This window comes from Sinohyriopsis cumingii, chromosome 9 (assembly GCF_028554795.1).
Source record: "Sinohyriopsis cumingii isolate HCF-2022 chromosome 9, ASM2855479v2, whole genome shotgun sequence".
NCBI lineage: Eukaryota > Metazoa > Mollusca > Bivalvia > Unionida > Unionidae > Sinohyriopsis > Sinohyriopsis cumingii.
Window position 1 is genome coordinate 92044890 of NC_142969.1, and position 15997 is coordinate 92060886.

The following is a 15997-nucleotide window of genomic DNA, read 5'->3' on the forward strand; positions in this document are numbered from 1 at the left end:
ATGGTTTAGCGACTACTGACGTTTAGTTTCAAGACACTAGATTTAAACTTGCGATTCCAATGGTGGCCACGCCTTGCTCAATTCCGAGTGGATGTCGATTCACCCATGGTCTACATAACTAGTAGACATTGCCCACTCCCCGGCAGTCTGTCAAGGGTGGATTTACGACCCCCACTTGATGTTCCTTTGAGCCCAACACCGGCAATTCATGCCACTTACCTACGAATCGCACGCGCCAAATAAGGCGCCCGCAACAAGTTCATATGGCCATACAACTGACCTCCCACCCGTCTTTTTGATGTCGGCTTACACTCGCAACATTTATGAAACGAATAGTTAGCCTCAGGGTCTAGCATATACATGTTGCAATCTGGCTATTGTTCCTTACTTGTAAAGTGACAAAATTCACTTGGTAAATTACTCTGTTAACACCCTTGTACATTTTTCTATATTCACCGATCCCGTGATGGACTGATTTTAAATTGAAATGGTCGTCCATTATCCACAAATTCTGTGAATGGCAAAAGATAAATTAGCTTTGTATGATAAATGGGGATATATTCAGACGGGTTTCATTCTCATTTTATCCGCATACAACATGTGGTGGGCCAGGTGTCCATGGTACGTCTGGTATAAATTGCGCCAGATCTTACGGAGACCATATGGTTTTACAAAGTACCATATAAGAGCCTGAATAATCTAGTCTCCATAGCTAAAGAAAGTATGCATTTACTTAAAATTCGTATGCACAATGTAGATTGTAAACTGAAACAGTTACTGTTAGATCCAACCATATTTCGGATTTTAACATGTGCTTGTGAAAGTTTGGTGTTTGTGAAATCTGATATAGTCGTAAAACTTGTCTTTATTTCCTTAGATCTAAATTGAGTGTCCTACAATATGCACCTCTATATATAGTTTACGGCGAACGTGGCGTTTCCTCTTAATTATTAACATTAAAAGTTGCATGATAAACTATTGAGCTAACTGGGTTAGCGTTTATGTGAAAACGTATCTCATCGCATTCTCTCTTATACAAACCAGTTGTTGATGATTCGTAAGACAAGAAATAGTTAACTTGAAGTACAGTTGATATTAGATGATGCTGGGTTAATTTACGTATGGGAAAATCAATGTTTTATATCAGTTAATTGGTTAGCCAGCTCGGTAATTAACCATTAAATCAGGGGTGCCCAACAAGGCCGGACCGGCCGAATCCGGCCCGCGAACGTGTTCTGTCCGGCCCTCATGGCAAATTAAAACAATACAGAAATCTGGCCCCTAACACTAATTTTATTAAAAAAAGTAGAAATCCATTGGGCTACTAAAAATAAAATTATATAAAACCTTCATGTCAAGCAGTAGTTTGTTACAACCTTAATTTCGTTTACCAAGTCGCTTTTGTATAAAACATGTAGCGTAGTGTTTGCGGCCCTCGAATGGTCTAAGAAAATACAATCTGGCCATTGACCGAAAAACGGTTGTGCACCCCTGCACTAAATGATCAATACAGAGAAGCTTGGGCAGTTAACATCAATACGTCATCTAAAGGTCTTAATTACAGGTTATTTAAACTAGTTTGGATTTAGAAAAGATCTATTTCTCATTACCAGAACATATATATAAACATTAAGTAAGTTTAGAACTGCAAATCATCGGTTCCCGTGGAAACTGTTAGATAATATAACGCTCCCTATACCTCATATAGTGTAACCTTTACAACCTGGTGCAATACATTTGTGTCATGTCTTTCAAAGATATGTAACCTTTTGTGCAATAAATGCCAATATATTCAGACGGGTTGTCGTTTTCATTTTATCCACCTTAACCAGGTGGTGCGCCAGGTGTGGATGCTGCGTCTGGTATACATTTTGCCAGCTCTTATGGAGACCACATGGTTCTACAAGGAGCCCCATACAGATCTGTGCTATGGGGTTTCGCTCACAAAGTTGGGGACGCCGTTCACGTGAGTTTGAACAATGCACAGGTTGCAACGACAACCGTTACTGCAAATCACCATCATGGTAGTTTGCCAGGAATATGGAAGGTAAAACTTCCAGTTCAGCATCACAAGGGACCGGTTAGCATTCAAGTGTCTTCAAGCGAAGGATCGGTCACGCTTCATGATGTCCTATTTGGTGATGTTTGGTTCTGTTCTGGCCAGAGCAACATGGGATTTCCTATGGGACAGGTAAGAAAACTGAAAATAGAAAATGATAAAGATGGCCAATTACGAAAAAATATGTTTTCTCTCGACATACAGCATCATTCTACATTGAGCATTAATCGGTAATATTTTGAGAGATTAAGAGAGTTAAAAAAAAATCTAAAAGTTTAACTTGTACAATCTAGAGTACGTTATTCAAAATTCTTTCACAAATGCCAAAGCCAAAAATATTACTGAAAAGATTGAAAGAGGCCTTGCGGATGTATCTGAGTGAAATATTTCAATCCGTGGATTTGTTTAACATACATGCAAATATAAAACGTTGTCTGATGGATAGAAAAATGTTGGTTAATATTGAGTTTTGGTGGTGCTGAGATATACTTGCTAGGTGATATTGAAGAAAGTCAGACACGACAATGAACTAAGATGTGAATGTTATGTGCAATCATATTGCAATACCCCTGTTTGAAGGCATGTGAAGAAAAAAGAACATCAGAGACAGAAGCCTAATAAGTGGATGTGAAGGGGCGACTGTTGGGTAATTGTGCCGTCACCGTTTAATAAAGTGAATCCAATTAGTGGATCAAAGAATTCATCGGCTATCTGTGTATGATAATTAATACGTTAATCTGAAGCAACATGTCTGTCACGTGTTCTAAATTTTCCCATCTTAAGTTCCTACTATCCGTTTTACATTTTGAAAGAGTTATCTCAATTAATAGGCATTCAACAGCACAGAAGAGCTGAAACAGACTGCAAGCTTTACGGAAATTCGAACATTCCAAACCCCATTAACAACCGCCAACACATCGCATACTGATCTGTTACATACATCCAGTTGGAATTTACCAAGCTCTGGTAAGATTTATTCATTCTGCTTCTCTCCCTTTCTAATGCTATCACGCTATGTCTTTCGCGTCCTGGCAATAGGCAAATATATACAGGGAAATATCACTTGTTTTCCATTGTACGTGAATTACATTCGGTCAAATGTTCTTGATTTTTGTACACTGGGTACGATAATAAATGGTTCAAGTGGACGGAGATTCAAAATGGATTTTATACAGCAATGAAGCCTTTGGAAATGTTTGTTGTTACCAGCATCAAATCTAGTTTTAAAGTCTTTACGTGATAGGTAGAAAATATAGTTAGGATCTGAATGTCTTGTTTAAAACTCTGCCTCCTAAGAGGAGCCCGCATGACCGAGGCTCTAGTATTTACAGATCACCGACATATCACCTTTGTCCGCGTGGTTTCGACTCTCAGGCTTGGCCAACGTGGAATATGAGAAAGCTTACTAGCAGCTTCCAGTCGGTCGGTGGTTCTTTACGTTATTTTTCCTCGTTCTTCCTCCACCGGATATACTGGTCGCTATGTATAGCCTATCTGGTGCTGAAATTGGTGTGAACTCCACAACCGCAACTACATATTCTAAGCAAACATCTATCGTTACACGTTGTTTTCTCTTCAAACATTTTGTCATGATACCAATCAGTAATTGAATGATTTGGTAGTAAAAGTAGCTATTGCCCAACACTTATTCAGCTCCTGATATTTGGCTTCCAGTATAAATATAACTGAGCTTTGTGCTATGCATACTTCATCCTTTTTGTGGTTCCTTATCTTGACTGTGTACAATTGCTCTATTATAAATCATTGAAAGCAATGAAGCAATAAAAAACAACACACGAAACTGATTGAGAAAATGGTTTTGATAAATTACTCGATGATACCGGCAACACTATTGCGACATTGAAGAGATGACCAGGACAAGGGAAACGTTCAACAAGTTTCGTCTTGTCTATTGCTATTTTAATTCGAACATAAATGTCCATATTGATGTTCTTAACGTCACTCTCTGTTCCTACTGAAAAAAATCAGTTTCTTTCTTTATTCTATTTACCGAAAGAATGCCAGGATGTGTTTTATTAAAACAAATGTTGATTGGAACGTTTTCAAAAGTATTCGTAATTTTAATTATAAAATCTCTTGCTACAATATAACTTGAGTATGACAAGTGGAGAATGATACGGAAACATAAGTATCAATTATTATGACAATAGTCCTGGATGAAACTTCATATGTATGTGTATCAAAGTGACGAAGTGCTTCCTTTCTATTCCGTGCATGTAAGTGACAATGTGATTTTGGTGTATGTCGTGGACCGTGATTATATAAATGCTATTTTCATCATGTCATATGTCCATGGCAATCATTATTTATAACTTTTAAAAATGAATGAAATAACATTTATACATTCCAACAGTGTCCTTGTAATTCAGGAAGCCTGGCCGGATTTTCAGCTGTATGTTGGTTGTACGGAAAGTACCTGTACCCACATATTCATCGGCCAATTGGTTTGATTGAATCTGCGTGGGGTGGAACTCCTATAGAATCCTGGTCATCACACGATGCCTTGGCTACATGTACCCACAACGGCCGCAGAATAACTAGGTATTCGCTTGATTGGTTAGATTTCACTCTAACTAATACATTGATTGGTTTGTTGGCACTTGGTATTTTTGATTGCCTCATATTTTTTTCGCTTCATCAGGTCATGAACTACACTGTTTGGAATATTTTCCCACACAATCTCCAAAAAACTAAAATGTGTGCAACAAAAATGAGGATAAGAGTGTAAATAGGAGATCAGTTCAAATGAATAGAAAGTGTAATTGGCTAGCTCATATGTTTTTTTAAAAAATACACAGTGTATCTTGGTGATACACACTTTAAAAAAAAGGAATAGAAAAGTGTGATTCGGTGATTCACAGTTAACAATTGCTTATTTTATAGACACGACATGTGATTTAAAAAGCAGTCAAATTGTTGACCTGTCATTCACACATGGCTATGGTATGCTACTACCAATTTCTTCATGGTAAATATTTATTGTACGAGGAGTAATAATATTGAGCAGTTGGTAAAAATATCATCTGAGCCTAGTGTCTGTTTAGCTATATATACCTTAGTATGACGACTGACCATATATAACGAATGAATAATCGTCATTGTAGAATGCACGCCATATTTAAGGTATACGCACACTTTACAGGGCCCCCAGTGAGCCTAGTGTGTTATGGAATGCTATGGTCAATCCATTTGTACAGATGACGATATTTGGGGCGATATGGTACCAAGGTAAGCATAAATTCATGGAATGTAATATGTAAACATATATGATTTGAATATGTGGTTGACAAGGTCCAATAGTTAGTAAAGATATATGATTAGGATATGTGATTGACTTGATTCAATAATTAGTAAGGATATGTTTGTGGATTATGTGGTGTAATAGGTCCAGTAGTTAGTAAAGATACAAGTGTGGAATATGTGGTTGACAGGTCCAATAATTAGCAAATATTTTGCATCTACAAAGTATATATCCTTAGGATTTCTTTTATTATATTGCTTACGTCTGCATCGTTTTTAACGTTTTGAGTCCACGTTTATTTTGAAAGAAATTACCCATCACTGTCAGAAATATTTGTATTCATTGGTGCATTTTTATAAATGCCTTTCGAATTCTTCTTCCTGCTAGTGATCGGCCACTTGACACGTACATAATCTCCAGTTATCTCCCTTATGCCATTTCCGGCTCAACAATTTAAAAATTCGAGCGTTAATTTAGATAACCTAATTCAAATCCCTATTAATTTGTCAACCTTTGTGTCAACTATCCAAGAGATACTTCTGTGTATTGCATTATTCAATGCCCAATCAGTAGGACCACCGGCGCACGGAAATAGTTGATTTTATCAACGACCAGAATATTGACGTCTTTTTCCTGATAGAAACATGGCTAAAAACATCAGGCGATGAGCCCAAGTGTGCAGATCTAACACCCACTGGTTACTCGGTCAAGTCGTTCCCCGGTAACTCTCGCGGAGGTGGAATTACTGTCATCACAAAGAACTCATGATCAAACGTTTTAACCACATCACAACATTCAATTTCAACCACACATCGTTTGAACTAGTCCAAACCACACTCACACTGGAGCAAAGGTCAGTCCATTCTTTCTGCCTATACCGTCCTCCTCCTAGTAGAAAAAACAAGCTTACTGAATCTCTCTTTTTGGAGCCGTTTCCGAATCTCCTGGAGTATGGAAATTCGATAGGTGGCAACCTGATTATTCTTGGAGATTTCAACTTTCACTTTGACTGTCCCGGAAACCCAAACACATAAAAACTCCTAGATTCCATCAATGTTGTCAACCTCAAATAGGCAGTTAACCAACCCACCCATAAACATGGTCACATTTTAGACTGGATTCTTCATAGACCTGATGATAACATTCTACGGTCCTCCCTGGTATCCCATGAACTTGCATCAGATCATCTCTGCATTATATGCTATCTTGACGTATCAGTCCCTAACCCTCCACCTTTATCTGCTACTAAGAAAAACCTCCGTATGATAAATAGAACCAAACTAATGCATGACATCCAAGCAAACCTAACAACTTGCTTACCTGCTACAGCAGAAAAACTCGATAACGTCCTGCGTTCATCGCTCGACAAACATGCCCCAGCTACCAAGTGCGAAGTATCAATTCAAAAGTGTTCTCCATGGTATAGCAGTGTTAAGGACCAGCTTCGCACCGCTAAAAGAGACCGCCGTAAAGCTGGGAGGCTTTGGCTTTCCACCAGACTCACTATTCATAAGCAAATCTATGAAGCCGCTAAGAACAATGTCACAAATATAGTCCATGCAGCGAAATCAGCCCACTACACTACTAAGATCATGGAAAGTCCCAGCTGCAAAGAGCTCTTCGAGATTACTAACAAGATAATGTTTAGGAACAAATCAACACCACTTCCAACTACCTTCTCTCCAGTTGACCTTCCGGACATGTTTGCAAATTTCTTCCGTGACAAAGTACAAACCATTAGAGGTAAGCTTGACACCACAATTTAAATTGACTCGTCGTCACCGTACAGTTGGGATACAGAATTTGAGCAGCAACCATTAGCATTTGAACCTGTCTCGATGGATTTCGTACGTACACTCCTGATGAAGAGTGTACCAAAGTCATGTGAACATGATCCAATTAGAACATCACTGCTGCTTGAGTGCTTAGATCCAGTATTGCCTTCACTAACTGATGTTATTAATACCTCTCTCTCATCCGGAGAATTCCCATCATTTTTCAAAACTGCCATTGTAAAGCCTCTGCTGAAGAAACCAAAACTAGACAATAACGATTTAAAGAACTACCGCCCAATTTCTAATCTCCCATTCATTTAAAAAATCTTAGAAAAGGTTGTTCTATCCCAGCTTGTATCTCATCTGAATTCAAACAGTCTTCTTAGCAATTACAATCTGCATTTCACCCTTGCCACAGTACTGAAAATACTCTCTCTGCTTTGGATAGCGGAAAGATTACAGTCCTCACCCTCCTTGATTTGTCTGCAGCATGTGACACAACATACCATGATATATTACTTCACCGTCTCCAGCAAGTATTTGGCATTCATGATACAGCCTTACTGTGATTCAAGTCCTACTTGGTGAACAGGACACAGATTTGGAATACACTCCAGCCCAGTTGATCTATGTTGTGATGTTCCACAGGGGTCTGTTATTGGACCTGTTCTGTTCATTCTATACACTCAGCCGCTCTCAAGTGTCATAGATCATCATCCAATGTCTCACCAATTGTATGCTGATGACACCCAAATATACAAATCTAGCCACCCAACTGAAGTTGATGCTACCACCCAAGGTGTAGAGAGGTGCATTTCTGATGTGAAATCATGGATGACATGTAACAAGCTGCAGATGAATGATGATAAAATTGAGTACCAAGCCTAGGTGTTACTCTGGACAGTACTCTCACATTGCACCAACATGTCATGAACATATGCAAGGCTGCATATCTTGAGCTGAGACGCATCAGCTCCATTCGCAAATATCTTTCAGTTGATGCCACTAAAACACTTGTGTGTTCATTAGTACCTTCAAGACTGGACTATTGTAACTCAGTTATGTCTGGTTCATCTCAATATCTACTCCAGAAACTTCAAAAAGTTCAAAACACAGCTCCTCGGATCATACTTAGAGTACCACGGACAGAGCACACCTCCCCGATGCTCTGTACCCTACACTGGCTATCCATTCGATCCAGAATCAAACACAGAATTTGTTCTCTGTGCTACGTTTCACTGACAGACTCTAGTCCAACATACCTTTTTGACCTCACCCATGTATACACACCAGCAAGATACTTACGCTCCTCTTCTGACAATCGTATACTCATTATTCCCACTATAAAAACAAAGTCATATGGATAACGTTCTTTTGCATACCAGGGCCCAGCAACGTGGAATGAATTACCCACTGAACTTAGACACAAAGACACAGTGATCACATTCAAGAGTGCTCTCAAATCTCACTTATTTAGACTGCAAGAACAAACTTAAAGACCTAATAATGTTTCCTACCTTAAATATTCTCGGTATGTTTTTTATGTTTCCTAATTTCATGGTGTTTGTTTTTGTAATCATATCATTATATGTTTTTTTATCTTATAGGTGTTGTCTGATGTTGTAAAGCGCTTAGAGCTTCTAAAGATTAGGCGTTATACAAAGTCCTCATTATTATTATTATTATCATTATTATTATTATTATTATTATTATGATTATTATTATTATTTTCATTATTATTATTATTGGAAGAGAATTTATTTCTCGCTTCTTTATTTAATAAGTAAGTAGATTGTCCAGTGATCTTGTCTTTCAATTCAGAGTATTTTAATTTATTTTAAAAGTTATTATCATAGAAAACAATCTCTGGTAGCATTGTTTTGAAACACTGGGACATACCTTTTGATGTTTCAGATTAACAAGTAATATTTTATTCCTTTGGATATTATTCTTTTAAAACGCATTTTCCCATCCAAATTAGTAAACAGACATTGTATTATCTCAAAACATCTACATGTGTTTATTTCGAATTCTGTTCTCTATGTATTTATGTCATCTCTTTGATAACTGCTAAATTCAATGCGATATAAGTTTGGCAATGCCTATAATGTGTTATAGAAGCTTAAAAATAATTATATTGTGTAGTTCTTTGTCGTACGATGCCCTAATTAGTTTCAGTCTTACTAATCTAATACAATAGTGATTTCTACTTTTATTTGGTATAGGGGAATACGAGTTTGCTAGTATCAAACAATATTATTATGCGCTAGTAATTTATATTTTAAATATTTCGGGTCCCCTAGTCTGTATAATAGGTACTAAATACAAATATAGTATTCCGCTAGTTATTCATCTAAAGGAGTTATATATGTCAATAATTGGATTTAGAGCTGCATAATATTATGCCGTATATTGGAGTGACCACTACCTATTAACATGCCATATATTGGACTGACCACTACCTATCAATATTGCATGTGCTGGTTTGAATACCGTCTATTAATGTGCCATATATTGGATTTACCACTACATAGCGCATTTACTTCCTTCAAAGGAGAGTCCAATGCTGGACGTGCTGACAAGTATGCCTGTCAGTTTTCAGCCATGATAAACGACTGGCGCCATAAATTCAACAAGGGGTCAGACGGAGAGACTAACAGTTTATTTCCTTTCGGTTTTGTTCAGGTAAAAAGTTCAGAGTTGTTTTTGAAAGTAAAATGATAAATAGATTCTCAAAAGGTTAGATTATGTAAAAGAAAGAATGAATACACTAATGAAGTGCAAGTGGTCCTTAAAGTTTATGTGTCCGAACAGTTTGGGATGGTGCATCAGGAAAAAAAATTATAATGATATTATACCCACCTGAATATTAAATATTTCAATTTTCATACTTAGTCATGATGCATCAATCATGTAAAGTAAACTGAAAATATAAAGAAGTTGGTTTTGTTGAGAAAAATACGTGTTGTAAGGAATCAAGGAACGCATTTAGTGAGATCATTTTAAATATACCGCAAGGTGCTATTCAAACTAAAGAATATTTCAACCAGGAGTTATTATTCTTCAAAATCTGTAATGTATGGCTTAGTGAAAGAAATTGAAAACTAAATTTTATCCTAACCAGAAAGATTGATCTATCTAGTACTTGATATGCTATTACTTGAATGAAATAATTGCATTTTGGCAGCAGTCAATATTACATTTATGTTTTCACCTTCTATAAAGTTGTCAGGTTTTAATAACAATTTGAACAATATTGGAGGATTTCCGGACCTGCGCTGGGCACAGACGGCCAATTACGGATTTGTTCCGAATGCAAAACTCCAAAACGTGTTTATTACTGTCGCAATGGATCTTCCCGATTTCACCTCGCCATATGGACCGTGCGTATCCGAACATACCAATTCTAGTGGATGTGTAACGTCAAAGTCAAGTGTTTTCTGCACGAATGTCCATACATTAAAATTAATTTCAAATTTTATGACCTAAAAAGTGGCTCACTTTAAGTAAAGGTGATAAGATATCTTTCAATAACAGTTTCACAACGACAATTTACGAATTTAAAGTTTAAAATACGTCTTTGAAATTAAAAAGTGATGTAAGTAACATTGGTTTAACCTTTAAACATGAAGAGTCGCTTTTGAACTGGGCTATTTGTATCGATCATTCGGATTCCTCGACATTGGTCCAATAACACCCCAAATATTTTAAGACTTTTATACTAAGACTACAGCATGAAAGTTCATGGTGTCTTACAACGACTCTCAAGAAAATATCTATTTGATTAACCTGAAGGCCACAAAGAGCTTGATCGTTGTTCTGAGCGGTGATAAAAAACTATGTGAAACACATTTTTTTTTGTAGGAGCTAAACGCTCGTGAAAAGGTATAATAACCTTTTTATGATGTCAGCTTTATTACAGCAATTGTTCTTGATCAGCCTTAGAGCTGACGGAGAATAGAAAGACAGTCACATAGACCACACAGTTTTAACGTGCACTAATGTTGATTTACTACATTGATTATAACAAGGTAGAAAGATACACATACAGTTCTGAATACAATTATAGACATAAATCATTCACACAGTTTATTCATTTCCAGTTAGCATTATGAGCATTATTAAATTCTGATATAGTCTCATTAAACTGTATTCTATTATTCAGCTGGAAAACTTTCCGAGTTGGATTTACGAGAAAAATGAGTATGTTCTGAAAGAATATTCTTTCCGTGAACTTTCGGACGTGCTCATTAGTTACTAAGTAAAAGAACAAGTTAAAGTTGCTGCATACACCTTGAGAGTACCAGATTTTCAGTTGGAAGACTAGCAAATAAAACTATGAATGCATGCATAGTTCAATAAAGCTGCTAATTCATGTATGTAACCAACAAAAACTGTCCACACATTTATGGTTAAATATAACGGCTCATGCGTGCATTTAAATAAAACAAATTTCCACGCATGTATTGTTTAAAAATAAACTGTCATTACATGAATGGTAAATCAAAACAGTCTATGTACGCATGGCTAAATAAACTGCCTATGCATGCATTTGCAATTGAACGAATAAATAGAAGAGTTAAGGTAATTCGTTCCAAACTTTATTTTTAAAAAAAAATATAAATACTGTATTTGATATTAAGCATGTCGGTATATACTTGATATGCCAGATACTGATGTCCTTGATAATGCCTGATAGCATATCAATCAGTCTCTACTTTTAGAATTTTCATCGCTTAGCCAACTAGTGAGACGCTTACATTTTATATAATAATCCAAATAGGTAACTTTATTTACTTGTCGATAAACAATTTTGTTAGGATTCATCCCCGTGACAAAGAAGATGTAGCCAGTCGACTGGTGCTGGCAGGAAGGGCCGTGGCATATGGGGAAAAGGGTTTAGACGTCCAAGGACCTTTCCCTTCCACGTTCAATATCCATGGTTCATCTTTGGTAATTGAATTCAACAGCGGCAAAAGTCCAATAGAAGTCAGGAGCAACGTGGGATTTGAGGTAGCGCTAAATGACACCAGGTTCAAAATATCCCGAAAATACAAGTAATCGCCGGTATGGCCGAGATTATTATATTGTTTAATATGACTGTTAATCATTCTGTAAATTATCCTTAGGTCTATACATCAGCACAGACAATTTGTTTCAGCGTGTGACACATATGAATGGTTATTAACGACAAGACTTATAAACAATATTGAATTAAAATCCTTTTCAACACGTTGCGTGCTGCATAGGGCATGTTGCCTTTGCTAACAATGATGTTATCTGTTTCAAGGAAAGAGAAGTGAATTTACCCGCAGTGTAAATGAAAGAGAAGTGAATTTACCTGCAATGTACGCTTTCAAATCATTTTCCTCATCGGAAATGTAGCATTGTATACGTTTTTACCCGAAACTCACTTGGATTTAAGAATAAAATGGCCGCTATCGCTTAACCGGCTTGAAGCAGCTGTTCCGTTTTTTAGTGCCGTTTTCACGATATTTGTGCTTGTTGCCTTTTTCATCTATGTTATTGTGTTCATTATGTATTGGCGGTTAAATCTGTATGTGTTTCTTCATTTCCTTGTTTTGGAAACGAGAATAATTAGACTTTTTCTCAGCTGTCTTGCTCCACTGTTTTTGAACAAACCGCCATCACGTGATACTCGCCTGTCAACCCGTTTATGCTACGATGGACCCTCATTAATTGCTTTAAATGTTCACTCCTTACCTCTCCACACTAAATTGTGCTCTAGACTAAACAAACTGGGATTACATTCATCATTACATAAATGTAAACAGAAGCGAAAAAAGAAACGTTGTTTCAAAGCTAGCCGGCGTAGAACAGGAAGAAGAATTCCAATTATCTCCCTTATTTCGACACAACCATTAAAAAACAAATCGACCGTTAATTTAGATAACCTAATTCAAATCCCAATTAATTCGTCAAACTTTATGCCAACTATCCAAGAAATACCTCTGCGCATTGCATTATTCAATGCCCAGTCAGTACGACCACCGGAAAAACGCACAGAAATAATTAATTTTATCAACGACGAAAATCTTGACATATTATTCTTGACAGAAACATGGCTGTTGACATCAGGCGATGAGCCCAAGTGTGCGGATCTAACACCCACTGGTTACTCCATCAAGTCGTTCCCCCGTAATTCTCGCGGAGGTGGAATTGCTGTCTTCACAAAGAACTCCATGATAAAACGCCTGAACTACACCACAACATTCAATTTCGACCACACATCGTCTGAACTAGTTCAAACCACACTCACAGTGGAGCAAAGGTCAGTACATTTTTTCTGCCTATACCGCCCTCCTCCTAGTAGAAAAAACAAGCTTACTGAATCTCTCTTTTTGGAGCAGTTTCCGAATCTCCTGGACTATGGAAATTCGATAGGTGGCAACCTAATTGTTTTTGGAGATTTCAACTTTCACTTTGACTGTCCCGGAAACTCAAATACATAAAAACTCCTAGATCCCATCAATGTTTTCAACCTCAAACAGTCAGTTAACCAACCCACCCATAAATATGGTCACATTTTAGACTGGATTCTTCATAGACCTGATGATAACATTCTACGGTCCTCTCTGCTATCCCGTGACCTTGCATCAGATCACCTCTGCATTTTATGCCATCTTGACGTATCAGTCCCTAACCCTCCACCTTTATCTGCTACTAAGAGAAACCTCTGTATGATAAATAGATCCAAATTAATGCACGACATCCAAGCTAACCTAACAACTTGCTTACCTCCTACCGCGGAACAACTCGATAACTGTCTGCGTTCATTACTTGACAAACATGCCCCAGCTACCAAGTGCAGAGTATCAATTCAAAAGTGTTCTCCATGGTATAACAGTGTTAGGGACCAGCTTCGCACTGCTAAAAGAGACCGCCGTAAAGGTGAGAGGCTCTGGCTTTCCACCAGACTCACTATTCATAAGCAGATCTATGAAGTCGCTAAGAAGAACGTCACAAATATAGTCCATGCAGCGAAATCAGCCCACTACACTACTAAGATCATGGAAAGTTCCAGCTGCAAAGAGCTCTTCGAGATTACTAACAAGCTAATGTCAAGGAACAAATCAACACCACTTCCAACTACCTTCTCTCCAGTCGACCTTCCGGACATTTGCAAATTTCTTCCGTGACAAGGTACAAACAATTAGAGATAAGCTTGACACCACAATTTCAATTGCCTCGTCGTCACCATACAGTTGGGATACAGAATTTGAGCAGCAACCATTAGCATTTGAACCTGTCTCGATGGAATTCGTACGTAGAAACGTGATGAAGAGTGCACCAAAGTCATGTGAACTTGATCCAATTAGAACATCACTGCTGCTTGAGTGCTTAGATCCAGTATTGCCTTCACTAACTGATGTTATTAATACCTCTCTCTCATCTGGGGAATTCCCATCATTTTTCAAAACTGCCATTGTAAAGCCTCTGCTGAAGAAACCAACACTAGACAATAACGATTTAAAGAACTACTGCCCAGTTTCTAATCTCCCATTCATTTAAAAAATCTTAGAAAAGGTTGTTCTATCCCAGCTTGTATCTCATCTAAATTCAAACAGTCATTTTAACAATGTACAATCTGCATATCGCCCTTACCACAGTACTGAAACTACTCTTTTAAAAGTAGTTAATGACATTCTCTCTGCATTGGATAGCAGAAAGATTACAGTCCTCACCCTCCTTGATTTGTCTGCAGCATTTGACACAATAGACCATGATATATTACTTCACCGTCTCCAGCATGTATTTGGCATTCATGATACAGCCTTACTGTGGTTCAAGTCCTACTTGGTCAACAGGACACAAATTGTATCTGCAAATGGAATACACTCCAACCCAGTTGATCTTTATTGTGGTGTTCCACAGGGGTCTGTTCTTGGACCTGTTCTGTTCATTCTGTACACTCAGTCGCTCTCAAGTGTCATAGATCATCATCCAGTGTCTCATCAATTGTACGCTGATGACACGCAAATATACAAAACTAGCCACCCAACTGAAGCTGATGCTACCATCCAAAGGGTAGAGAGGTGCATTTCTAACGTGAAATCATGGATGACTTGTAACAAGCTGCAGATGAATTATGATAAAACTGAGGCCATTCTGATCACAACACAAATACTTTCTCATTCACATCCTTTACCTAAAACAATAAATATCAGCAACGCCAACATTAAATTCACACTTTCAGTACGAAACCTAGGTGTAACTCTGGACAGTACTCTCACATTGCACCAACATGTCATGAACATATGCAAGGCTGCATATCTTGAGCTGAGACGCATCAGCTCAATTCGCAAATATCTTTCAGTTGATGCCACTACACAAATACTTTCTCATTCACATCCTTTACCTAAAACAATAAATATCAGCAACGCCAACATTAAATTCACACAATCAGTACGAAACCTAGGTGTTACTCTGGACAGTACTCTCACACTGCACCAACATGTCATGAACATATGCAAGGCTGCATATCTTGAGCTGAGACGCATCAGCTCAATTCGCAAATATCTTTCAGTTGATGACACTAAAACACTTGTGTGTTCATTAGTACTTTCAAGACTGGACTATTGTAAATTAATTCTGTCTGGTTCATCTCAATATCTACTCCAGAAACTTCAAAAAGTTCAAAACACAGCTGCTCGGATCCTACCTAGAGTACCACGACCAGAGCACACCACCCGCTGCTCTGTACCCTACACTGGCTATCCATTCGATCCAGAATCAAACACAAAATTTGTTCTCTGTGGTACATTTCACTGTCGGACTCTAGTCCAACATACCTATCTGACCTCACTCATGTGTACACACCATCAAGATACTTGCGCTCCTCTTCTGACAATCGTATACTCATTATTCCCACTATGAAAA

The 15997-nt window shown here is 37.7% G+C and overlaps 1 protein-coding gene across 1 annotated transcript in view; it reads left to right on the forward strand.

The window, feature by feature from the left end:
* LOC149792238 (uncharacterized) overlaps window positions 1–15997 on the forward strand; it is a 40357-nt gene that overhangs the window by 22829 nt on the left and 1531 nt on the right. Inside the window, exons 10-16 of the mRNA XM_089969546.1 lie at window positions 1833–2191; window positions 2890–3025; window positions 4450–4621; window positions 5223–5308; window positions 9651–9781; window positions 10322–10479; window positions 11917–12109. Coding sequence (XP_089825672.1) covers window positions 1833–2191; window positions 2890–3025; window positions 4450–4621; window positions 5223–5308; window positions 9651–9781; window positions 10322–10479; window positions 11917–12109 — 1235 coding nt within the window. The remainder of the gene's footprint in view (window positions 1–1832; window positions 2192–2889; window positions 3026–4449; window positions 4622–5222; window positions 5309–9650; window positions 9782–10321; window positions 10480–11916; window positions 12110–15997) is intronic.